This window comes from Ambystoma mexicanum, chromosome 11 (genome assembly GCF_040938575.1).
Source record: "Ambystoma mexicanum isolate Mex_15411 chromosome 11, UKY_AmexF1_1, whole genome shotgun sequence".
Lineage (NCBI taxonomy): Eukaryota > Metazoa > Chordata > Amphibia > Caudata > Ambystomatidae > Ambystoma > Ambystoma mexicanum.
This window is the reverse complement of record NC_090934.1, coordinates 1,405,957,281-1,405,984,953: the sequence shown is the minus strand read 5'-3', so window position 1 is coordinate 1,405,984,953 and position 27,673 is coordinate 1,405,957,281. Positions and strand designations below refer to the sequence as shown.

At 45.6% G+C, this 27,673-nt stretch overlaps 1 protein-coding gene across 2 annotated transcripts in view; it reads right to left on the bottom strand.

Moving 5' to 3' along the window:
* Nucleotides 1–16,613: 16,613 nt before the first annotated feature.
* The window catches only part of LYSMD4 (LysM domain containing 4), an 81,779-nt gene continuing 70,719 nt past the window's right edge, over nt 16,614–27,673 (bottom strand). For both annotated transcript variants that reach the window (XM_069625037.1, XM_069625038.1), the window contains exon 3: nt 16,614–24,628. In XM_069625037.1, the coding sequence (XP_069481138.1) occupies nt 24,029–24,628 (600 nt within the window). In that variant the 3' untranslated portion in view covers nt 16,614–24,028. The remainder of the gene's footprint in view (nt 24,629–27,673) is intronic.

Genomic DNA, 27,673 nt, shown 5'->3' with positions numbered 1-27,673 from the left:
TGTGGCTTTGTAGGACATTTGTTGATGGGTTTGCTGGTTCTTTTCAGACTATTATGGAATGGGTGATTTAGTAGGGAGTGGGTGCAGTGGATCATTGGGTGTTTGTACTGGGGGGTAGGGTGTGGGATTTGGGTTGGCATTAGGGCCATGGGTCTGTATAGTTATGATGTGGTGTTGGGGGGGGACATGAGTCGGGGCATGCTGGCAGGTGCCCGTCAATGGGGGTGGAGGATGACACGAGTCAGGGCCTGCTGGCAGGAGCCGTCAATGGAGGGTGGGTAGGGGGACGTGAGTCGGGGCCTACTGACAGGTGCCTGTCAATTGGGGGGGACATGAGTTGGGGCCTGCTGGCAGGTGCCTGTCAATTGGGGGGGGGGGGACATGAGTCGGCGCCTGCTGGCAGGTGCCTTTCAATGGGGGGGTTGGTGGTGGGGACATGAGTCGGACCCTGCTGGCAGGTGCCTGTCAATGGGGGGTGGGTGGGGGACATAAATCGGGGCCTGCTGGCAGGTGCCCGTCAATGGGGGTGGAGGGTGACACGAGTTGGGGCCTGCTGGCAGGTGCCCGTCAATGGAGGGTGGGTAGGGGGACATGAGTCGGGGCCTACTGACAGGTGCCTGTCAATTGGGGGGGGCATGAGTCGGGGCCTGCTGGCAGGTGCCCGTCAATGGGGGGGGACATGAGTCGGGGCCTGCTGGCAGGTGCCTGTCAATGGGGGGTGGGTGGGGGGGGGCATGAGTCGAGCCTACTGACAGGTGCCTGTCAATTGGGGGGGACATGAGTCGGGGCCTGCTGGCAGGTGCCTGTCAATGGGGGGTGGGTGGGGGGGGCATGAGTCGAGCCTACTGACAGGTGCCTGTCAATTGGGGGGGACATGAGTCGGACCCTGCTGGCAGGTGCCTGTCACTGGGGGGTGGGTGGGGGACATAAATCGGGGCCTGCTGGCAGGTGCCTGTCAATGGGGAGGGGGGACATGAGTCGGGGCCTGCTGGCAGGTACCCGTCAATTGGCGGTGGGTGGGGGGCACATGAGTCGGGGCCTGCTGGCAGGTGCCTGTCAATGGGGGGTGGGTGGGGGGCACATGAGTCGGGGCCTGCTGGCAGGTGCCTGTCAATGTGGAGTGGGTGGGACATGAGTCGGGGCCTGCTGGCAGGTGCATGTCAATGGGGAGTGGGTGGGACATGAGTCGGGCCTGCTGGCAGGTGCATGTCAATGGGGGCTGGGTTGGGGGGCACATGAGTCGGGGCCTGCTGGCAGGCGCCTGTCAATGGGGAGTGGGGGGGACATGAGTCGGGGCCTGCTGGCAGGTGCCCGTCAATGGGGAGTGGATGGCATGAGTCGGGTGGATGGGCTGCCTGCGGGGCATGGTCAGAGTGGATGGGCTGCCTGCGGGGCATGGTCAGAGTGGATGGGCTGCCTGCAAGGCATGGTCAGGGTGGATGGGCTGCCTGCTGGGCATGGGGAGGGTGGATGGGCTGCCTGCGGGGCATGGTCAGAGTGGATGGGCTGCCTGCGGGGCATGGGGAGGGTGGATCGGCTGCCTGCGGGGCATGGTCAGGGTGGATGGGCTGCCTGCGGGGCATGGTCAGAGTGGATGGGCTGCCTGCAGGGCATGGGGAGGGTGGATGGGCTGCCTGCGGACCATGGGGAGGGTGGATAAGCTGCCTGCGGGGCATGGTCAGGGTGGATGGGCTGCCTGCGGGGCATGGTCAGAGTGGATGGGCTGTCTGCGGGGCATGGGAAGAGTGGATGGGCTGCCCGCGGGGCATGGTCAGAGTGGATGGGATACCTGCGGGGCATGGGGGGTGGATGGGCTGCCTGCGGGGCATGGTCATGGTGGATGGGCTGCCTGTGGGGGATGCTCAGAGTGGATGGGCTACCTGCGGGGCATGGTCAGAGTGGATGGGCTACCTGCGGGGCATGGGAGGGGTGGATGGGCTGCCTGCGGGGCATGGGGGGGGGTGGATGGGCTGCCTGTGGGGGCTGGTCTGGGTGGATGGGCTGCCTGTGGGGGATGGAGAGGGGTGTAGGGTGGACCCCTGTGGCGTGGTCTGGCTGCAGGGGGTGCATGTGGCTTCTCACCACATTGCTGCATGAATCTGGGGGTACGGGAGTGAGAATTACACGTGATTTCGGTGGCGCGAGCGGGGTACGAGTAATCCAAGGGGTGCTCAGGGACTTTTACACACGATTTCGCTGGCGCGAGCGGGGTACGCTTAAACTGAGGGGTGTGTAAAGAGTTTTACACGAGATTACGCTGGCACGTGAGGGCTTAGTGGCGTTTTCAGCACATTTTCGTGGTTGTGGGGGCTGTATGCTGGTCCAATGGCCTTTGCGTCATGTAGGGGATTTGTGCAATGTTTTTGGCGCATGAGGTGGGGTTGGGGGCATAACTGGCACTGCTGCTGGGTCACTGCGCCACAGCTGGTTACGGTTGTAAGTACCCATGAATACTCTCTGCGCTGCCCGCGTGCGCTGCTTCTGCGCTAAATTCGATGAATTACCCCCTTTGAGTCACTGTAAACCGCTTATCTTGGACACACACTCGACCCCAGTGGAAGCTGTCATCTTCAAGGCAGAGGCATCCCAGCCGAAGCAATCAGGCTCAGAATGGAGAGGGTGAATACCCTCCAACACGCACCAAGATTGAAAGGATGCCCAATGGTGAGAGAAGGTTCCTCTGGGCCTCAGTATGGCATCCGCTTCTCTTGTAGACCACCTTAGATGCCTCAACTCTTGCTGCTGAACCCCCAGTCTGGAGTGCGATCCTTCTGGATCTGTTAATGACTCGCCCGGACCTGTAGGAGAACTCGCTGGCAGATAAATGTCCCTGAATCACTAACAGTTCTAGTAGGAGTGGGGAGCATGTGTATTTGGCCTTGTAGGGGACTACCAGAATAACTTCTGCAGTTTGATTTGCCTCAGCGCCCTCAGTTTAAGTGGAAGCGGCAGGAACATATACACTGCCTTGGAAGAAGTTCTGTAGGCATCGTTTTTCTTTTTTAAAACACTGCAGCCTAATTTGCTGCATTCAGCCCCAATCTATCTTCAATATGAATTGTGTAAACTGCCGTTTACCACTTCTCCACTAGGTGGCTACTTGTCATTCAGGTACTGCCACAGGCACGCTGCGAGTGGCATGTAGGCTGTATTGCACGCCACCTGCTGGTTCTCCGATACAGTGGGTACCATGGTTCAAACCTTCTGTGAACCTCATCAATTGGGTGATGTCTGCATTAACTGATCAAACAATTAAGTCACAGGATTTGATCTGCCATTGCTACTTTACATACAATTATTAATGTGTATATTGTTCACTTGCAGCATTTACTAAATATGATTCTTACGTATCACAGGGTTTGATGTTTGCCTCTGACTTTTTCATGTGTTTTTACTATAGAGATTATAGTGATGTTTGAGGACATCAAGCAAAAGCACCAAAATAAATTTTAAAAAGGCATATACCAAATGGCTTTGGCAGAGGTGGGAATCAAATCCACTACCTTTCCACCAAAGGAGAAGGCCCTCTCCACTTCACACCTAGCATTGTGATGAAGCGTAAATGAGCTTCAACCTATCCCCATCACAACCCACCAGCAGGGAGCAAAACCCGGGCTTGATTGGAGTCCTTTTTCTTTAACGTGTTTTTTTGTACCCCACGGACATTGATACTGTACACCGGACTACAACACAGCGGGCTGCGAGCACGAACAGCGAGCGATCCAGGTCATGCAGCAGCAGGTTTCGCTCGCGAGTAACGAGCAACACTAAGCATCCAGCCCTGGAATACCCTGAGACCTGTTGCTTGAGCCACCGAACATCCAAATAGTGGCCACCAGGAAATAGGACGGCTGCCTGATCATGAATCCTGGATCACTGTGAATCAAACCACTCCTTAAATTACTGATCCTGAGGATGATGACCTGAATCAAACAGGTTGACTTCTTATTACCCGGATATCCTTTTGAACATGTGGGATGCCACCTTTTCCTTTTAACGACCGGTATCCTGCCCTTTGGTGGGTACATTGAGCACCATACATACTGCTCATTTTTGTTCTTTTAAGTTTAATATAACACCTAGTGCCACCCGTGCACTCACGGAACATATTCCCCTGTGGGTGAATAAAGGGAAATAGAACCAAAATCCCCCTTTGCAATGTTCTGAGCATGAGAAAAGTGAGACTCAACATGTACTCACCTGTTGGCTATTGAGTGTTTTTTAGTGCCATTGAAATAAATTATTACCAGCATGCTGTAGCATAGGGATAGTTTCTCCACTCATCTCCTTTCCTTTTAGATAGGCGGCACTTCACCGTCCGTCTAAGGACAGCTCCTTGCCACTAGGGACAGGGTGCTCTTCTGTCTAGGGTCAGCATTGGTAATGCCTAATTTTAAAAATACCCATATTCTATAGTTCGGTACCATGCAAATGGTACTCACTCTTCATAAAATCTCCTCGCCAATGTGAGTGGGCTGATAGATTTAGTGAACCTTGGTACTGCCATAAAAAAGTTGCCGTCGGTTTTAGGAGTCTCAAATTGAAGTGCAGGGATCTTGACTTTTGAAGAAACTGAGGCAAAATCTCTTGCATGGCCTGAATCAGCTCATGTGCTGAAAACCTTCCCTTTTAATGCATGGGTAGGAGAATAACTGGGATGAGGTCAGAATACATGTTTTGCACTTGACCGATAGGTACAAGAGAAGACAAAGTCCAGAGTAGAGCAGTAAAGGAAGACTCTGAGGGTACAGACCATCCTTGAATTGGTATTAACTCCTGTTGGTAGCTAATGCTTGATGTTTCCGACGGAGAGGCCAAATGCTACATAACTAAGTCCCATGTTGACTTTGAGAGTGGTCAACATCTTGGATCTCTCCTTTGGGAGACACACATTGAACTCTGACAAGTCCAAGGTGCTGTGAAGTGCCACCTTGTCCATCTTGAGAATTTACAGGAAGAGGTGAATAAACCCCTCTCTGAATCTCTGGTTGGGTTATCACCTCCATGGCCTCCATCTGCAATAGTATGAAAATCTTAGACCAGAGATTAGATGCAAGTTATTGAGAGGTGGGGACTGAAGGAAAATAGATGGGGCATGCAGTAAGAGTACAGCAGGCATGACTCTACAAAGGTGGCTACTCTGCCTCTTACTGGTGTGAGGTGTTTCCTGGGCATGAAAACATCAGTTCTTGGACTGGTCTTCTTAGATAGAAGAGGGGGAGAAGAATTGTTTGGTAGTTCTCTGTTTCTTCTTGGTTTGAGGGAGCCCCATAACGTCCCTTCCAACCTGTGAGTGGCTTGGGAGCCTCTGAACACACGAAACGCTCTTCCCTGGTCTCCATTTTCACCTTTGGAGGAGAATGTTTTTTTGTGGTTATTGGTAGAAAAAAAAAGGATTGCGTTAATCTTCTCATTCGTACGCTCTTCTTATGCGGTTGAGTGAGAAAGTTGTGTTCTGTTAAAGGGTAGGATGCACTCTTTTTCCATGAGCCTCAGGGATCAACTTTGCTGCCTTGAGTCAGACCTCTGCTCAAGTCCAGACCAAGGCACATGCACTTTTCGACTATGTCCACATGACCCACTGAATCACCACTGCCTTGGTCACCTATAACCTATTTAGTAAGGGGTCCTTGTCATGAGACATGTCATCTGAAAATTTAGTTTGGTCTTAACACAACGTTAGGCTACAGGCCTCCAGAAAGGTGCCAGAATGTCCTGGTCTCTAATCCAAGACACTATTTAGATAGACGTTCTTGCCCATCGAGTCTAGGGAGGGCTCTGAGGTTTTGGGACCTTTATTTGTACTAGACCCACCAGTACTTTTGAGGGTAAGGCTGCAGTGCTTGAAAACATCCTTTCCTCTGGTGGAACCCTGAACTTAGTGTTAAGCCATATATTAGTAGGAACCATCATATGAGTGATGTTCCACCTTTTCTTAGCCCCTAAGCACATCTGAATAAAGGGAGATCCCAGACTTCTCCCGCTTTCCCTGAAGCACTGCAGCCAGAACACCTGTTTTGACATGTAATGGCTCTGGTGTGGGGTGAAGGTTAAAGTACTCTATCGCTAGAGGTGGACGAGGCAGGGGAGGCTCAGGCCAAGTGGTTGTATTCACCTCTTTGGCAACCAATGCCAAAGCTGCTAAGCTCCCACATGTCCAACTCTCTGCTAACAAACTATAGAGTAACAGAGAAAAGGATGATTGGAGCAAAATAAAGTGACATTTGCTTTTGTGTCATCATCTTATAACAGCTCAATCTTCAAAAAACAAGAAGTGCAGCCTCGTTATAATCTTTCAAACTTGAAATCCTCCCCGTACATCGTCTTTCCCTGTGAAACTGGAGTTCACCTTCGAATAGACCTAGTAGGGCTTTCTTCTAAGTACTTGTAATCTGCTCAGAAGCGTTTTCTGAGATTTTCCCTAAAGTAACTTCCTTCTAGCATCCACGCTTCCCAGAAAGAGTGAGTTCAAGGATGCATGCTTTCTGGCGATGCATAAGCAATGCTCCTGATTCTGGATTGCTTCAGTTCTTTCAATTATCTAGGCATCAGATGTTTGAAGACCTAGTCTCTCCAGGCCAAAAAGATCAGGATAGATGATATGCTATAGCCCTGAATAGGGACACATACCATTCTTTACATTTCCAATGTTACTATATTTAGAAATGAATTGGCAAGGAAGGAGCCCTTAAGGTCCTTGACCCTGAAGTCCGCTGGTCCTTAACCACCATCTATGTCTTTCTTCACCTTCACTCATAGGCCTGTTTTTAAAAAGAAATATATATACATTTATTATGGGCATTGAGCATCCATTTGGAACATGAGGAGAGCATACTGGAAAAGGTTCTGGAATTTGAAAGGAAGTAAACTGAGTAGGCTGCTGGCCACGTGACCAGGCTCTGCCACTGTTGCTTCACCCTCCACCTATTTAATGAGTCCTCCTTAGGCATCTTCATTGCCGGTGTCCTCAGCAAAAGATGTGCAAAGACAAGGACCTTACCTTTTTGTGCCTGATAGGGCCAAGGGCCTGACCCGCAATCCTGCATTTCACCTCTAAACTAATTGAAATTACTGCTACTCACCAAAAGACATCACCATGTGTCTCGTCCCTCGATTGCCATTCGAACCCTAGCGAGAGTGGGGATGGGCTAAGTGCCTTGGGCTGCCCCAGCAAGCTACCCAGGCAAACCACATTAATATTGCACTTGCCCCATCCAACACCCACAGACCACATGCACACGCCTTCTCATGTTGATCAATGCTCGCTCAGAAGTCACTCACGCTGCAGAGATCGCCAACCTCATCTCATACAACAACCTTTATGCCCAGTTCATCACTGAAACATGGTTTACCCCATCGTGCCCACATGTTTTCTATGTTCTACTACCCCAAGGCTACTGCATTCAACATGTCAACCGGCCAGGAAGAGTAGGTGGTGGAATGGCAATCATCCACAGGGGCGATTGGCCATGCTGCATCATCCCCTTCCCAGAACAAGCTCATTTGAATCACTCGCCTTCCGGTTACCTCTATCACAGCGGGAATCCATCACCTTCCACTTCATCTACAGACCACCTCACAGGAGTGACCCTTTCATTGCAGGCATCTCTAACTTACTCTCCTCTATCTAATTGGCACATTCAAATAATGTATTTCTCTGTGATTTTAACATCCAGAGCAACATGCCCACAGCCACACTCTAAGCACGCTTTTCGCACTGACTGCTTCCATGGACCTTAAGCAAATTGTGCTTTCCCCAATGCACAACAAAGGCAACACACTAGTCTTAATCTTCACTTCACCCCCCTGCATCACCTGTGCAGACCCTATCACACTTGACTGGTCTGTTCATGCGCCATCGCATGATCAGTCACCCACTCGACTATGGCACACAAAGGTCAGGTTAAACGCCCCCTCACTCAACACCGCTCATTCAAAACCTTCCTGGTCAATGAGAAAAAACATGGAATTAAACAGCAACTCTGCTATGAAACTAGTGGACACTCATGCCCCCCTAAAAACTAGCTTGGCTAAGATCAAACCATCAGCCCCATCATACACCCCCAAGCTAGCCTCCAAAAAATGCTCAATCAGTTCCCTAGAGAAACACTGGTGCAAAAAACCATAACTCGGGAGACCTCGCAACCTCAAATCTCTGTGCACAAACCACAGGATTCTGATTTCAAGGCATACTACTCCACCACCATTGCGTCAGCCTCTAACAGAAGTAAAGCCCTCTTTGAAGTAGTAAAGCACTGTACCAAACCCTCACACGAACCCAAGGTACCAGCAACCCAGGAAAAATGTGACCGAATGAATATAGCCAAAATCCTAGAGACCACCCAATCAACCACTCACAGCATTAGCATCCCCTGCACACACACTGCCCCTCTGAACCGAGTTCTCTCCTCCCTTTCCCATGCATCTCCTAAAAATGATTGCCTCCCTCAAATCTACTTCTGACACTGACAATATAATTCTAGCTTCCATTGTTAAACAATTGATGGGCCTGGCACTCAATGCTATCCTCAGCATCAACAATGCCCCCCTTGCAGAAGGATCATTCCCGGACACCCTCGAGGCAGGTCTCATACGACCTCTTTTCAAAAAACCAAATCTAGATCCAGCAGACCTGGTCAACTACATGTCAATTATGAACCTCCCGTTTATTGGCAGAATCTTGGAAAAAAGTAGTTGCATCACAACTCCACGCCAGAATCGAACAACTCCACCTCCTAAACGACGATCAGTCAGGGTTCCACCCAAAGTGTAGCATCGAGACAGCCACCATCTAGGTGGTGTATGATGCTCTCCAAATCATGGATAAGGGTAACTCATGCCTCCTTGTCCTCCTTGACCTCTCGGTTGCATTCAACACCATCAGCCACTGCATCCTTCTCTCCCTTCTTGCTGACAGGATGGGATTCTCTGGCACTGTCTTAAATTGCTTTACCTCCTACCACTCATGCAGACATCAGGCTGTCCAGATGAACTTTTTGCATTCTTACCGAATCCGGGTCTCCTGCGCAGTCAACCCCAAGGCTCAATCCTCTCACCAATCATTTTTAACCTTCAAATGGAGCCACGAGGCATTCGCCTCAAAGATCCCAGTGTAACCATTCAACAATATGCAGACCATACTCAGTTATGCATGAGAGTAAATAGAGCATAGGACATAGTTTGTCTCTGCGATTACCTAGCCATCATCAAGTCCTGGATGTCGACTGCCTACCTCAACTACCCAAGACTGAATTCATCCTCATCGGTCTGCCCCCGCTCAAAAAATCACTTGTCCAACAATGGCTCAATGATCTGCCCCTAGAAGGATTTGTGCCACAACTTTTTTTTTGTATTTTCTTTTTATTCATTTCTTACAAACCTTTAAAAAATAGCATGTAGAGAATCCTTCATAGGGCTCCCAGTTTTTCATGATTCTTGTGGTTCTGCTGGTGTGGTCTCTCCATCACTCTCCCTTGGTTGCTTTGGTTCTTAGTTTTCTTTCGCTTTTAGGAAGTATCTAGTGTTACTGTTAATAGCTTGGATATTTGGTCCAAGTAGGTAGTTAATGCAAAGATTAGCTTATTGTTCACTCCATTACAGCTTAGTAACCACCAATCTGCTCCGCTGAGTAGCAGCATTTCTGATACAAAGAGCCCCAAGTGTCTCGTTCTCAATGATCATAAGGCTGGACAGAACAAGGTGAAATGCTTTAATATTTCAGCTATCTTCTTGCAAAATCTGCACTTCTTATCTTTAAATGGACAGTTTTTCCGAATTTCCAAGATCTCTTTCGGAAATAGGTTGAAACGGAAGGAATTTCATATAGAGGTTCCTATGTCGTCGATTTGGACATTTCTCTAAATAAGTTGGTAGTTTATTCATGGCTTTTGACTCGCTACAAATGTTCAGAATCGATTTATATTTGAGTCTCAGATCTGCAGTATCGGTCCAATCTCGGGACCATAGTTTCATTTTTACAGCTTTAGGATTTGATTGTAGCATGTCCATAGTTGTGTTAAGAACCAACAATGTTTCTTCATATCGTTCTGCCCATTTCATTCATGTAACTGCAATGTTTGTGCAGTATGTTAAATTGTGAGGACTTGTCATCTATCACAGTTTTCATTGAAAGTGACAGCATGCTCCACATCACCCTGGCATTTATTGAAGTCAGCCCTAACTCGTATCTTATGCAGACTGTCGGCACACATTTTGGTAGCTGCAGAACTGCTCGCCTGAAGATGTTTTCCAGGGCTGACTGCAAATGTCTAAGGACATCGTAGTGCGCAATGTGCTTCAATAATTAGTGCAGGTACCACCTTTTGTTTGTAAAAGGTAATGACTGCTTTCAGCGAGAATTTACAAAATATTTTGATGAGAAGACCTTGCTCTGTTAATTGCTTGTTTTTCTACCTAATTCTTTCCACCCAGGGGGCATCGTTGATGCTAGAGTGATCCACATCCATAGGTATTTTGTGGAGTTTACACAGCTCAGTGTTTCTTTTTCAAGGCACCATTGGAACTTCTTTTTGTTGTTACTTTTCCTTCCTTTTATGTTTTGCAATGGTAGAATTTCTGATTTCAAGGCGTTGATATATAAGCTGCTGTCTTCTACATATATTTCAAGTAGGTGAAGTTTCCGTTGCAGGCCAATTGGTGTTACGTCTAACAGCACAAGGTCATCTGCGTACATCATCCAACCCAGATGTTCTCTGTTAATTTTCGGCGGAAATGCAGTGATACTTCCCACGGTTTTGCCAATGTCAGATATGAAAAGGTTGCAAAGAAGTGACACCAATGGGCATCCCTGTTTGACTCTTCTATGGGTTTTAATCGGGGCAGATAAGGAGCCAGATTGATCAAGGCGTATTCTTATTTCAGTGTTGGAATGTGGTTCTTTGATCGCCATGATGAGGCTTGTTGGACATTTCCTGTTTTTTTGTTTTGTTAATAACTGTTCCCTATCAATACTGCCAAAGGCGCGAGCCAGATCTATGTAAGCAAGATGGATTTTTGCTCGTTGTCAAATTGCTTTCCGTTTTAGAAGATGAAGTAGGTGCAAATTAAGCCCACAGCCTTTATGAATCCAGTTTGTCTAGGGTCATAGGTTTGTCAGTATCTAATTCAAGTGGTAATTTTTGATTGGATTTGTGAGGCGGATATTTTGGCCACAGCGTCGAGTAGTGAGATCGGGCAGTAATTTTTCGGGTCAGATCTGATGCCTTTCTTAAAGATCAAAACCACGATTGCACTCCTCCAAGACGACGGGACTTTGCACTCGTCCGTTCACCTTGAAAAGAGGGACATACAAAACTCTGCCCATTCATCAGGATTTTCTTTCAGCATTTGGTTGCTAATGACATTAGCAACCAAATGCTGAAAGAAAATCCTGATGAATGGGCTGAGTTTTGTTCCCTAGACAAACGGATTGGTTTCATTTTTGTTAAGATGTCAGCTTTGTCAAAGGGGATGTCCCACTTGTCTATACGAGGTAAGACAGGATTTTGTTAGTGACCTTTCATTTTGTATAACTCGATATAGTGATTCACCCACTGTTTTTCGATACCATATTACACTGAATGGCTTGTTGTGGGGCACTTGTGTTAATGAGTTTCCAAAAATCTCGTTCTTGTTTTGCAGGGTTCTCATCATGTCTTCCGCGTCTCGTTGTTCTATTATGTGTTTATAAGAAATTAGCCAGTTTTATATTTTTGTTTGAGCTTCTTCTTTGCAATTTTATCTTTATTGTGAAGCTTCACAATTGATCTAATTGCTTTTCGGAATTCTCTTTTCCTTACTGATACTTCAAGATCAAATGCATATTTTTTCTGGAAGCTGCGGTTTCGCCATCCCTGCTGTCTTTCCACGTATTGATTTAGTAGCGAGCTGTATTTTACTCTACTAGTATTTCCATTGATTAATCCATTCAAACATTCATTTCTGATGGTGACATTTAGGCGTAGTCTGTTTCTACCAGGCTCCACTATCACAGAATGTTTCCACGCTTTTTGGGTTAAGAACGACCGACAGGAATAACTTATTTCCACTAAGTTGTGGTCACTCTGCTGCATTGGTATAACATGTAGCAAAGCTACTCTTTGCGCCAATCTTTCGGATATGAAGAAATAATCCAGTATGGATTCCTGGCTTTCTCTTTCCACGTAGGACGAGGCAGAATGTCTCCTCGTACATGTTAATTAAGGATGAACATGTCTCTGCCCTCCGTTTCTTTCTTTTATCTGTTAGCCAAGGTCTTGCTTGACTAAGATCTATTGTTTTTGCAGTACTATTTGATGTTATACAATTGATATTTAGATCACCGCACAATGTTGGAGCTCTTGTCTGTGAATTTCAGGCTATCAATTAGAGTAGTTATTTGGTCAACATAAGTTCGGGTTCCGGCCGCTTTATGCTGCCAATAAAGAGTCAGGATGTTGATCTGATTGCCCACAGTTTTAAGATCTTGAGATATTTCAATTACAGTGAGCTGGATGCAAGGGCTTGGGTTACTCAAACTAATGACGCAGCCTCCACTTTCTTTTTTATTAGGTTGAGCAGGCCTGCCATTGGACGTCCTTTCTTTCCTTTTATGGCCGGATTCATTGTTATTTCATAGCCTTATGCAATGGGTGATGTAGATAGCCATGTTTCCTGCAAACAAAGAATTTCAAATCACAAGTGTTGTTGTCAAACAGATGAGAGAATCCGCGGGTGTTCCATGAACCAATTAAACGTGTCACATCTTGCCGCAATTCTTGGCATTAGCTGTTGTTAAAACACAAGGCTCCAGCCAGCCAGTTCCAACTTTATTCCTTTGCATTTGTTGTCAATGAATTCACTTCTGATCTATTTCTCAAGTTGTCCTTATTTCAGTTAAGCTATTTTTAAGAGTGCTTCTAGTAGATCACTACGGTTATGTTGCATCATGTTAATTTTATGATTCCCCGTGTCTCATTACGTACACCCTTTGTTTGAGGGCAAGGTATTTGGTTTTCCTTCCATCTTGGGGAACTTCTAGTTTCATCTTCCCGTGTCTGCTCTTCGTTTCTTTTGTTTGAGTTTTCTACTATTTTTTCCAACATAGTATCTCTTTTAGCTTCCATAATGTCCAATCCCAAGGGTAGTAATGATGAAGCCGCACCCAACAATAGGTCACAGATCATTCTGGAATGAATGTGCAATCGCACACAATCATGTTGAGGTTCTTCTGTAAATTCAACGATTGGAATTTCATCCGATTCAAGAGCTCTTAAAGCTGGGACATGATGCAACAACCGTAATAAAATGTTTTGGTTTAATATCAGTCCATCATTGACTAATAGCATGCGCTGCAATGTTAGATGGTAATTGGCAAGAGGTTTGTGAATTGTCCTAGTTTTGTCCTTCGGCTTCCATGATTTCCCAGCACTGCATCACTTTTGATGTTATTATGACTCAGCAAGGGGTGCTCAGGAAAGAGTTTTTGGCCTTGTATTAAGCAGGTTGAGTAATGTAGATGCACATCTTGAGACTGAGTATCCCCGGAATTTGGACCCTGCCTCGAGTTTTTGTCCAGAGGCTGTTTTAAATGGGTCATTGCTTCTATTTCACCCCTCTTTTCTTCTACGGTAAGAAAGTTTAGCCTAACTTGTTCTTTCTTGTTGTTTTCAAATTCCACCCGACGCTTTGATTCAGCGTGTTGTTTAGACTTTGAGGTATATTTATGACAAAGGACATCTACTCGAGACTTCTCCTCTTGCGCTTGACCTTTTTCTGAAGCGTCATCATGTATTGTTTCAAATGATTAATTTTGGACCTGAGAGGTTGCATCTTCGAAGTCTGTGTCATATGTTGTTAAGTTCAACAGCAAGGACATATCCTCTAGGGACGTGTTTGACACGCAAGTCAAAGAGTCTGTTGCTTTTAGCGCTAGATGTTGTAGGTTTTTCTGCCGATGCCTTGCACTTGACGTCTTCGAAGTCACACTGTGTGGTTCTGTTTCCACACCACATGTGTCTTGTAGAAATGTTTGCGAGCTGTTAGATTTTACATTTCTTCCTTTTGGTTGGTTTTTAGGTTTCTTAGCCTGAGAGGATTTGGTCTCCCCGTCACTCTGGCTGCCTGTTTTGGCAGGCTGAAATATGGAAAAGTTACAATCCCCTTCATTGGTTGCGAGCTTTGCTACTCCGTGAGGATTGCTTGGGTTGCCTATGATACCTTCCGCCTCGGCAGGAGTAGAAGGCATCGTCGACTGTACATCTGGTTCTATTGTTATACAGCTTTTATTTTTAGAGGACCCTTTATTGAGTCCTCTGGTTTTAGGTATTGAGGCCCCTATATTCATTTTAGTGTGTCCTTCAGAAGCGCAGCCATGTTCATGTAGACTTCTCGTTTCTTCAGGTATAGATTCTGTCATACTTTTTTGGGTGTCAGTTTGAATGTTTTGCAGATCTGTAGCTTTGTGGTCTGGGTGGGGTCTATGATTGATCACTACGCTCACTGCTTCCACATTAGGTGCTTCTTTGTTTATTTTTAGGAGAGATAAGGCCTCTCGGGCAACTTCTGGCAAAAGCCTTTTGTCCTCCCGTTTTTTTTTTTTTAGATGCTCTGATCTCTCGTTATCGTCAGCCGTTTTTGCATTAAGCATATTCATTGCTATTTTGATGTTAATGAGCTTGGAGTGCATCACAGCGGTCTGGGGGCTTTGATCTTTATAATTATCGTTGATGTGCTTGTACATCTTTAGGAAGGGAGTTACTGCTATCGTTATTGCTGACATGATATTTGGACTTAACCCCTGTATGACTACGATTGGGCACATGCCTCCTTACTTTTGGAAAATCACGCTGAATAAAAGATTAATCAGAAGAAGAGTCTTCCAAGGGTGACTGGATCCCTCGGTGCACTACAGCGATTTCTTGGTTGGATTTACCAGCTTTGAGACATTCTGTGTCCATTTGCTGAGGCACTTTTTCTCTGCGTTGAGAGCATCTAATACTGGGCGAGGTGCTGGATTCCACTCTCCTGTGCTTATATGATGTTCTGAATTGCGCTATTTTTGTGACTTGCCATAATTTCCTCTATGTTACGTGTTTGAGAGAGTTATCAACTCTGTTGAAACTCACTTCGGAGGTTATTCTTGTTAAATTTCAAAGCAGTTTATCAGCCACAGCTAACTAGTTCCTCCGAGGCACCAAGCCAACCCCAATATCATCCTCTCCATTCACTGCCTCACACGTTGTGGTCCGGGAACACGGAGTAGATGTAGCTTCTGTTAAGAATACGCGTGGCGGTTCCTGAAATAATTCCAAGGGCTGTTCAACTCTAAGAGATGTCAAGTTCACAGATGGCCAATTGATTGAACTCATAGCTAAGGTCTCTAGCATAACATCTTTCTTGTGGCTAGGGTTGTGCATTTGGCCATTTTCCCGATTGTGCAGATGCGGAGTTGAATTGTTGGTCATGTGCGATGCATTAAGCAGCTTTTGTCCTGACAAGTGTGGAGCTTGTCATCAAGGATCAGATTTGCACCTTGCCAAGCTGTTTGCTTTCAGGGGGCGGCGATAACTCCTCCCCATCTGCACACAGCAGACTGACAAATATCGACTGCCGGCAACCCGCATTGTAAAGCCACGCAAAAGCCGCAAGCAGCAGACAGGAAACTACAGCAGAGGTGGAGACCGTGAGTAATTCTGCCTCCACTTCCTTAGCTTCGGGATTTGAAAGGTGCGGGGGGCATGCGTGTGAGGCTGAGCATGTTCCTTGATGGTAATAGGCTCAGCCACTGAACACACGTCTTGCTGAGGCTTCATGCATGGAGTATCTGACATGGCCTTGCAAGGAAAAACAAGCGCGGGGTTACTATGAACACAATAAGATGCGGTAGTGTTTACCTTGGGCACGTCTTCGTTCCAGCATATCTGCACGATTGGTAGTCTAGTCATCTGTAGGAGTCCTCGCCGTGCATGGAGCCTGGCCTGCAGATATGAATGGGGCAGCCGCACAGGGTCATGTGCCACAGCCACGTTCTTAGAATGAGGAAGTACTCTTTCTGGTCTCAACGTCATCTTTGCTGGTCAGCTATGGGCAACCCAGATAAAGACAGGAAACACTACTGACACTGCGACAAGCCGCATCATGGAGTGTTTTTTTTAAGCTTTTCAAACCTGACAGTACTGCGCTACTAGTTAAAAGATGCCAGCCCTAATGCCGGCTACCCAAAGTTTGTACAGTGCTCCGCTGCTCACGACGCTAGGTCCGCACTTTTAATAAAAAATTAAAGGCCGCAGAGGGTACTGCAGGATTTGTAGAAGTAACATATCAACGTATAATATTGAGCAATTTTCCCAAATCTTTCAAAGATGTTCAAGAATCATATTTGTGCTTTGCCTGTTTGATACTCTTATTTGTGATACCTTTGACATGGTTTGAGAGTAATAACGCTTGTGGGTAGCTAATACCAAACAGTGCCAATGGCATCACAGTAGAAGCAAATGTAAGAACACACACACTGTTGCCAGCCACAGAAAAGGAGACTTCACAATTACCCCACGCAAATTAGTTTTGCGGGAACCCTGCAGCCATGTAACAAAATTAAATCAGCACTGAAAAGTAACAACACTCAACGTGACCAATGGCACTTTGTCACAAACGTTTATTAGTGTTCATTTCAAATGATGTGTAGCATACATGGAAGCGACTCAGTTTCCTTCACAGAAGAAAGGCGTATACGCCATCTCTCAAAACATGTTTTTAAAATAAACCAATTGATGATGCAAAAAGTCAGTATTCTTGAGATATGGCACAATAACTGCACAAGTAAATACAGCCAAGTGGTCTCCTTGTATTTGAGCAATACTTTACAATTTCCACTTTTAGTCTTCGTCTATCAACATTTCTGAAGGGCACCCATCATTAAACAGGTTTAGAGTGCTACAAAGGTTGACTCCTGGGTTTTGCAGCATTGCTGATGGGGGGGCTTTCTCGGTATGAAATACCCATCCTAAGGGGGCTTTCTGGTCCCCTGAATGTTGCCTGCCACAGGCACCTCTAGAGCAGCATCCAGCAGGGCACGCGTGTTTGGGACAAAAGGGGTGAATGCAATGGAAAATAGTGGAGGCAGGAGGACCAGCAGGCAAGTAGGCACCCAGGTAGCAGGAGAGGATGGTTAAAGATGTGGGACAACAACAGGCCTTATTTGTAGTAACAGTAAACAAAATGCAGGCAAGGCACCACCGCAGGGTTTGCGACTATTTTACAAGTACCAGTGGTGCTAAATTCTACTCCACTAGTGGAAAAGAATGAGTGTTGAACTTTGCCTGTACATGGAGATGTTGATATTTAGCAACTGAACATTGCTAAAGCAAAGTTCATACAAAGGAGATAAAATACCCATTGAGGAAAACACCTGGACTTTGCGCTTTACTATCAACGCTGAAAACAAACCCAGAAATCAGATCTATTCTACCGCACTGAAAATGGTATTGACTGCGATTCTTCCTACACTGCAGAGGAGGGGGGGGGGACCAATGTCCGTACCCTGTTCCTTCCACACCCGCTGTTATGTTCTACTCACTTCATCTAGGCCCGGCATTACCAATCTATTCCGCCATCAGAATATTTGAACTTTCCTTGTCCTCCCTATCTACATTTATAATAAAAAAAAGGTTTTTACTCAGGCCATCAGTAAAAAGGTACTTGGGTATCTGCCACCGATACCACTTTGCCGCAGAGGAAGAATATTCAATATCTCCTGCACTGATCCAAGTTGGAGCAAATACTTCGATCCCTGCTGTTCCTCGTGAATCCACAGCAAGAAGCTCGGAACAGAGCTCCAAGCTCCGTCAGCAGCTTGTTTCTTTTGAATCTACTCGCATAAAAAGTTCACGTGGGCAGATACTGGAATCCCAATGGTTTTGGCCCGTTTGAGCGCCTGCACAAATCAGATGGACTCCATAGGGATTTATGTTAAGGCCGCTTGACATGCATGTATATGGTGGGCTACATTAACAATTGATTTGGGAAATGGGTGGGCACAGAAACTCAGGACCGTTGGGACTTCTGGGCCTTATTTACACTCCTTCCGAAAAACAATTGAAATAGCACAGAGAGGACCACCGACGAGCTAGCATTCGCGTTCCTATCAGTCCAATTCAAGCCACAAGTAAAACGACCCCTTTTTACTCTTACCCAGGCTACACTCAAAGAATTGACGTCCTACATCACCACTCCCACAAAGACAGTACATTACCAGATGCGGGAATTGTAGAGCACTAGAATGTGGAGATCACTGCCCTGATCAATGAGTAACATGGGGGACCCTGCTGCCAGTGACTGGGCTCATGTGAGACAGTGCCCTTCCATCTCAAATAATGGTTCAAACAGGGTAGGGTTTGAACCTGTGTCACACTGGGGCTGGGTCGGTTACGAGTTTACACTCTGTATTCTTTACTATGTTTGTAAGAATTACAGAAACGCTCTGTTTTATAGCGTGTTGATTTTAATTGTACAGTTCAGCTCACACAGGTTTTGACCCAACAGCGGTCTTTTTCAAGGAGTGTGGTAATTCCGAAACAGCATAATGAATGTTGGTTTGGAGCTCATCTCAATGGCTGTTACTCAACAGGAGGCTCTACTCAAGAGCACCAAACCAACATGCATTGCGCTCTCTCGGAATTACCTCGCGCCTTGAAAAAGACCCCCGTCGGGTCGAACCACGTCAGCTGAACTGTACAAATAAAATCCAAACGCTATAAAACAACAGAAACTTTCTTTAATTATTATAAACTTATTAAAGAATACTGAGTGTAAACTCGTAACCGACCCAGCACCAGTGTGACACAGGTTTAAACCCTACCACATTACCAGATGCCATATGCTCAATCTTGCCTGGGCACCAGGGGAGGCAGCTGGTCCTCCTTACTTCTCCCTGACCTGAAACAGTGCCGTCTCTACTCCTCGAGACACACCACTAAGAAATATGCGGTCTCTGCTGCCTAGCTAACTGCAATTGACTACAAAATCACAGAAAACATTGCACATTTGACCAAGTTGCCACTTCACACACCACAACTGCACAAAGGTTCACAAACGTTGCACCGCATTAAGCAACACAACAGTATCACCTCTGAGACAGCCGACTGACATATTCAGACAGAAACCTGTAGGTGCCAGTGCATCGTGTCTGCCTGGACTGTGACACAGGAGCAAAAAGCAAGTGTTATGTAGAGTGTCTCTGCAAAGCTACTGCAGTACACATTATATGAAACATTGTACTAGGTTACAATTAACAAACAATAACATTTTTTCACGTCCGGCATTTATAATTGGACTAAACATTTAAAAAAGCATCTATTACAAAAGTATAATGTTGGCAACGCTAAACAGAGAAAATTAGATTAAATGGTTTGTACAATATAGGCTTAACTTGCTCTATTCTAATCCTTTGTGCCACATCGTGCAGCCCACTACACATGTCCGCAGCAGAACATTGCCCCAGTTGCCAGATGTTCCATGGTCCAGCCACCAAGCGCTTATGCATGCCACTGTGCATGCAGCCTGTCTCTGGATCCGCTCAACATAGACTGTCCTAGGAGCATACCCGATGCACTCTTCATTTGGATACATGCCACTGGAAGCAACCTATGGGCGTGAAGCCGGGTAACCCATGGCTTTATAATACTCTATTTGTTCTATTTTAGCAAATTGGTGTCTGCTAAGTTTCGAACCGAGGCCCGATGAATGAGTTCCATTTCAACTCCCCTTATTGACAACCCTGCCTCAATGCATGGTTATCATCGGTCTATGGTGGTTAAAGTTCGCTTGGAATTCCACCACCTGCTAGAATGTATCGAGAAGGCGTTGGAGTTCTCGCTCATCCATCCATCTAGAGGTGATTGACATTTGCTTCAATGAGACCTAAGGATAGGCAGGAATATGCACTACCTCGGCAAACAAAGAACAGCCTGGCAAAGACCTCAAGATGGCAGCCATTGGCAAGATGCAACACTGACATTGATTGCTGCTCTGGTATCCAGTATTGAGACTTTTATACCCTTACATACTTGAATAGTCCCATCTCTCAGCTATAAAAGATATAACTACAGTTACATGCAAGTAACGTCCTGGTCACATAAAAGGAGAGCACAGAACATAATTCACATCACACTTCTCTAAATGATCTGGTTTGTGTTCCCAGAAGTTCAATCATGTAATGGATATCCTTGTTGGCTCAAAAAGTCTATTTCAACTGTTGAATATTGCGTACACAAACTCAACTTGCCTGTGTTCCTACTGTCCAGGCATTCGATACTCAGAGGCCCGATTCCTCAGATGGACATCATGTCCTCCGTTTTGCTGCAAGCCATTCTTGATATGTTCTGGGTCCAGCTGTTGATTTAGGTATTTACATATTGGTTTTATTGACCTTGGTAGCTGTACAATACAAGATTGATTACAAATTCTGTGCAGGAGAGCCTCACTTGAGTCCACTGCAAGCAGGGTACCGGGAAGGGGGTTTGTCCTTCAGCTTTCTTAAGAATGTTTGTTAGCAGACTTACAAAGACATTTCCATAAATGATATTGGCTAGATGAGAGAAGAACACATAACACTGATAAGAAAACAGGGTGAACAAAATATAATTAACTATAGTATGGGGAACCCAGTGCAGACCCAGGTGGTGGCAGTTACTAAGGCGATTAAAAAAAAGCTCAATCTGACCAAAAAAATAAAGTGTTGACATAAAAAGTATACACACTTTGCTTGCAATTAATGGAAATAATGGTCAAAAGATGCGTGTGGCGAAATGCACTTGATTTAGCAATAGCCTAGTATATCAAAGGAGGAGGCAAGGGAGAAACAAAAAACAACTTGCATTGAAATGGTAAAAGAAATTAGGTACCACAGGCAGTAAGTAAGTGCCCCATCAGAGTAGTGGAAGAACCGTTGAGATAAAGGCGTTTGAAGAATCCAGCCACTGTAAAAAGCACTATAAACCCCACCAGATGTTGGAAGAATTTTGTAGACCATAGAGAAGTCAACATTTGCAATATTGGCAAGTACAGACTCCCTAAAACGGTGTGGGCAAATCAATAACATGCAATTTAAGTACACGAGTGCCAACACCTGCTCCAGCACCACTGGGCTCTCAAAATACAGGAATTGCATACGTTTAGTCAACATCCGGGGAGCAATAAAAGACCCCCTCCTCCTTGTAAACATGGTTTGAAGCAACTTGGACAGGTCACAGACGGCCGACTCCGGCAGGCAGTTTCAACACGGTCAAGGTGGGGCGTGAAAGAGAATTTAGTCTTTAAAATGTGTATGGCAAAGCTGAATGTTCATTGGAAACCTATGCTTTTACATTTAATGAACATCATTACTACTGGGCAATACACGCATGATAAATAGCAATGGTTCACTGGCTAAACCGTCTGTTAGTTAAATGTCTTCCTAATGCACAGATGAGGAAAAAGCCACAAAAGTGGTGTACCAAAGGGTACACTGAGTGCCAATGGGCCAAATTGTGTTGGAATGCACGGTAGCCCATGTGCAACCTAAACACATCCTGCAGTCCACCTACCAGACTCGGCATTAATCTTTTCACAATGAAGATCTAACGATTCCAAAACTGCATAAATTGCAACAGTATCCGTTCCATTTGGGAGACACTACTCCAGTACGGGTTTAACTTTGCATTTCAGGACCTGTAGTCCTGGGTTTATAATCATGAAAGCCAGGATTACAAGTCCCATAAAGCAAAGGTAAAACCAGGACTGGACCATCGTTCCGCGAATGGATAATGTTGGCATTACAAGGACATACTAAAGCTGCCTGAAGTGGGCCCTTTTGTCATCCTGGAATCCCCTGGGACAGGGCGTTTGCACCCTGCAGCTCTCCTGATGTTTTGGACCACAACTTCAATGATCCCTCAGAATGGACTATGCTGGCTAGGGCTGATGGGAGTTGTAGTCCAAAAACATCTGGAGAGCCAAAGGGTACAGACGCCTGCGCTTGGAGGACCTTGTAAATCATCCTTTTTAAAAAGCCTATTGAGGTTGGGAGTTTTCCAATTCAAATTCTTAGGCCTGAAACCCAACAACCACTCCTTACCCTGACTAGGCCAGTTAGTTAATCAGAGGACAGGGAACACTAGTTGTGCCCAGAATCTGAGCGCTTAAGTGGACTTCACACGTCTCATTGACACATCTGCTTACCACCCCTTTGCTGCTACCTCATCAGCCTCCCCCACTTCACCCTGTTTGGCCCGGCTTGCACACCACCCATTATGCCATTTCTCAGTTAACCTTCCTCTAAGAGCCTTGAAATCAGGCTTTATGAGGTGGAAAGACACCTCATAAAGCCCCCCTGCTTAACAAAACCCACGCATTCAAAACTGAACGCAGAAGGTTTCTGGTTTCCAATATACAGGCCACAATATCTTGGGGCGCCATGGGACTGGGGTGCAAGGTTTGATTTTGGCCCTAGATGACCATCTGCTGTTCATGTTTCATGGTCACGAGTCAATATCTGCTATGTAAGCTAAGACGCAGCGCTCTGCATCGCATGCTCGTGTTTTGGGTTCATCGTACGTGTGCTATCCACTGGGGATGTGCATGCAGTACACAATAGCTTTAGCAAGCAAATCAAAGAGGAGGTAGAGCAGCCTGGAAGTATTCCTACCAATACACGCAAAAAAACAGAACACCACGAACCCCAAAGTAGCGCCCTCCTGGCGAAAATCTTTTGACAAGAGGACAGCACCATTTATTAGAATTGCCTCACATGGACATTCTCACAGGTAATGGGAGAAATCTGCCAGTGTGGATTACATCTCGGTCAGGAACAGACCCTTTTTGAACTGCCAATGTCCCATGGCGTTTGTTCTCCCCAGAACTTGTTTTCTTAGTTATTCAAGAGCACAGTTTTGTTTTTGATGTTACAAATATATTCTTTTCCACATGACATTGAGAATTACTTGGCAAGGGACTGGCGTTATCAAAGGCAGCAACTAAAAATAAAATATAGAAGACAACTTGTCAGGCTCAAACCTTCATCCTTCTGTCTACACCCGCTCTCCTAGGAGTTCATCCTCAAGACCCAATTGAATAGGAGTGGTACTGGAAGCTATTGCATACGTGGCCTGCATAGGGTTCCATGACTGCTGGAGCCTGTGTAGGTACCATTAGAGCCAGAGAACCAGGGTCCTGCAGCAGAATAATCCTGGACTTTCATTACAGCAAACCCTCTGCCCCATCAATTATTGGAGTAACATTTTGGGGACCTTCTCCCATGTCTAATTCCTTTGGCACCAGTGGCTATTAGGTGGATGTGCAGTGCTTAAAAGTTAGTTCGGAAAATTAGGGGACATAACAGGTGAAAATAAGTACATTTAAATGAGACAAACAGTAATCACACCATGAGAATGACTTGCATCACTATGCAAAAAGTCCCCTGCTAAAGAAACCTATTCACCGACAGGAAGCATGGTACGATGCCGTCTCAGCAACCCTCTGACATAACGATGAAGGGGGTGGGGTTGCATTCAATGTGCAGTCAGGGCCTACAACATGTCACTGTACCCCTAGATCCTGCTCTCCCTCTTCACACTCCTCACTCCGGTGATCTCTGTGCGCAGCCTAGAGGGCCTCCACAAGTTCGATGTTTGCGAGTAAGGAGTTGAATTAAAACATCAAATGCAATTCAAAAACTACATTTACAGTATGGGACCCTTGAGCAGTGAAAGGAATCAAAGGGCTTGTGGTCTGTGTGTTGACAAGAGACTGTAATGGTCATGTGCAATAAGAAAGGTGCCTAACAATAGATTACTTAGAACATTCTTGAGAGTTCAAGAAGTACTGGAAAGGTGACCAGGTAACAAAGATTAAGAAAACAAAAAGCTATAATTCCACAAAAGCAGAGTGCATCTGTAAATATGTGCCACTGGGTTTTAATTCAAGAACATGAGCGCCTAGCCAACTTGTCCTTTCCCAGGTTTGTTCATCCTGGCATGAGTCATTACCATCCATTAGTGTTGCATTGTCTATTCTCTCAGGAGCCCTGGTCCTCTACTAAGGCATAAACACTCCAGGGTCTTTCTCCATGAACAGTTTTGCTGAGGCCAGAAAAGGTGATGTTTTCACTCGTGCTTCCCATATTGTGAGCACTTGAAGCCTTTGGGAGATTGGAGGTCTCCTTAGCTCCGCTGCCCTCCTGAGTTTTGAAATAGACGATATAAAATACGGGCAAAACAATCCCTATCAAAAGCATGAACAATACAGCGTTCCACCAGCGGATGCCACAGTCTGCCCCAGAGTTACTGCTCTTCTGGGGCGAGGAACCAGAGGAAAAGCCAGTGGCAAGGTCAGAGGAGAAGGAGGCTGGAGACTGCTCAGTGGACTGAACGGCTGCCTCGATGTTCTGATCAATCTCCTTGAAATAACTGGTCAGATCCCCTCGGCTGCTAGTGTCCTCAATTTCTGGCAACTCTACCAGGGTGAGCCCCGAGCTGGAGACTGGTGGCTGCAGCGGTCTCAATTCCCCTCGGCCATCTGTCAAAATCCCATTGGGCTTCACAGGGATTTTAATTGACTTCAGAGCATATATGTCCTGTTCTCTGATGAAGTTGTTCACACGTTTAATGTCTGCAACCTGTAAGAAAAGAGAGAAACCATTACTCCACCATATACAAAGATAACAGACCCAACATTTGTATGCACCTGGTCTTTAGAAAGCATGTACATTGTATTTAAGAAAGCCTGTCCTTTAATCATCACAGAGAAAAACACTGTTTATTAAATTCCATTTCTTTTAGTGCTGTATTTTCGAGCAATCATTTTAAAGGACATCTCTTGCATGACCATTAAATGCTAGGGAACCTCAGCTTGTACTTGAGCAAAAGAACCCCCTCCGCCCAGTCCTTCTCCTCCCCCACACTGAATGATTACTAGCTACTCTTCATTTAGTTAAAGGGCACCAAGAACTCTATTCTTGCCACCTTCTTGACATTGGTAGACAATAGAGGTCTGCAACCTTTGGCCCTCTGGATTATTTGGACTACAATGCCCATCGGTACTAGCCAACATAGTCAATGGAGTGGGATCATGGCAATCAGAGCCCCAAGAATATGGAGAGGAGCAGGCTGCAGACCCCTGCTGGATGGGTTAGAAGAGAGTTAATGGGTCCCTGTTTCATAGTGGTCTTCATGCACAATTGGGTGTAATCAGAATATGGAGTACGGCAACCGAAAATGCATTTAACAGATTCTGGGCAAAATTAAAGGAAAAGAACAACTGCCTACATTTAAAGCGAGAGGCCCTGAAAAATATGCGCTGTGTCTTTCTAGTGTGACACACATGATTCCACAGTTTGGTAAAATATTGCACAGAGTCACTGAATAGGTGCTGCCTTTTGTAATAGACAACATCTAACAAGACTACGAAGTTTCAAAAGGTTTGGAGTTTTAGGATCGGGACAACTGGTCCCCTGCGCTCCTTCTATTGGTGGTTGTAGTTTAGCCTGCAGCCTGGCACATGGTTTGTCTGGGGACCAACTCCAGGGTTCCCGAGTAATTTGACGCTTGGTGGGGTGACAAACCCTTGCTAGGTGTGGGCGCTGGCTGGATCAGTAGGTCCAATCTTCGCAATTCTGCTATTTGTTACAGTCCAGTCTTTAGGTTGTAGGCATGGTGTTTTATTGGTGTACACAATCAACAAAGTCAATATGGCATTATAAGTGAGAGGTGGTGATACACAAAGCCGCTGGGGGTCACGTAACTAGTTAGCATGGAGGAGTATCATTCGTCATCGGAATTAACCAGACAAATCGCTCCATCAACTAAGAACACCCATGCACCACCACCCACACAATCGAGAAAGAGCCATCAATCTGTCAATCCTTTCCGTGTCCGGGTGAGGTTTCCCGTGTTGAGTGAAATTAAGCAGCATGCTCCACTCCTAGTGGTGCCCTTCTGTCAATTCTAACTAGTTACGCGACCCCCAGCAGCTTTTTGTTTCACCACCTCTGGCTTATAATGCCACATTAACTTTGGACCTACGGATCCAGCCAGCGCCCACACCTAACAAGGGTATGTCACCCCACCAAGCATCTAACAAGACTACCTCAGTGCAAAGCGAGAGGCATTAATAGGATATAGTTATTTCCATTGATACGTCCTGGTTCACTTGTTTCCTTGTAAGAGAGAGAGCGCACTGGAAATAAGACAATTGTTCCTGCTGCAATGGAACATTGTCCCATCCAAAAATAGCAATGACCAATGTCAGAAATGTAATTACCAGCAAGAGAACCCAGCCTGTGCTACGACTATATTCCTTTTGGAGCTATGAAAGTGAAATGAAGAGACCGGGGATTCCCCAGACGTGGCCATGTTTTCACATGTTATGCCAAGAATAAAAAGTAACAGTTTAAAATGGAACAGTTTCTGAAAGTGTCGAAAGGCCTGAATTTGCCAAAAATGGAATCCTGTTAACCGGAGAACAGGGACTACGTTACAGAAGTTTTAAAATGATAATATAGCGATAGGATGTTGTCAGGTATTATCCTGAATGCTACGCATGTGCATTCTTACTGTTTGTCAAGTGAAGGAAATGTATTGTCATTCACTCAGAGAATCTTAATGTAATATTACATTTCTCCAACAACTGCTATATTATTAGGTTAAGCCATGATGACACATTGAACCAATTCAAATGTGGCCCCTATGACCAGGATTTAAAAAGCCATATGTTGTGCGATATTAATTTCAGGGTCCTCTGTTTTAATGACCTCAAGTTGATGTAGATTTCAACTGTCATGCATTGCCCTCCCCACCCCCCCCCCCCCCCACTTCTGAGACGTTTTCTGGAACAAATCTTTGAAAAACAATTATAAAATGGGCTCAGGAGTGGGCATCTTGCAACAGGGGTGGTGAGGTTGCCACCTGAGCTGATGTTCAACCTGATGCTCGGCTTCAAAGAGGTATCCATGCATTAGTCCACATCTCTTGACCCTGTCCTTCTGCACATCCTGCCAGATGGATAAAGAGGCCTGTTGAAATCTCCATTACTGTCAGAAAACACTTCTATTGCTGGTTAATCTGTGCTGGAGCCCTGAGGCCCCCCCTTAAGTGGACGTACAGAGTACGTCAGTTAAGTGGCTTTCTCGTGTCACTTTAAATGACATCAACAATGTATCCTTCATTTTATATGCAAATGAGAATAATATTCAAAACTCCTGAACTACCACCAGACCTAGAAACATGAAACTTGGTGTGTTCAAAGATCAAAAACTCCTTGTTCGTCTGATACCAAATTCAAACTGTATACATTAATGAGAAACTATTAAAATGAGAAACAAAACCATACATTTATAAAGAAATATCCCAAATAGACTGTTCCACCCCAGCAAAAACATCGCCATACAAGAATGGCGCTGTTTTCTGCGGCGATAGTACCCTCATGGAACCTACGGGGAACACTCTGCAAACCCAATTCTTTTTTTAAAGGGAGCAGGGGACACCTCTGCAACCCCTGCTCCCATTTACCCCATAAATTATCCCCATAAATAATATTCATGGGGATATTACCCGATACCAAATAGACATGTAGCACATCGAAACGTGCTTCTATTAGCCCAGATGCCAGGGTCTTCATTTAATTGAATTGGCATGTTGCTGTCAGAAATTAGAGAAAAATAAAC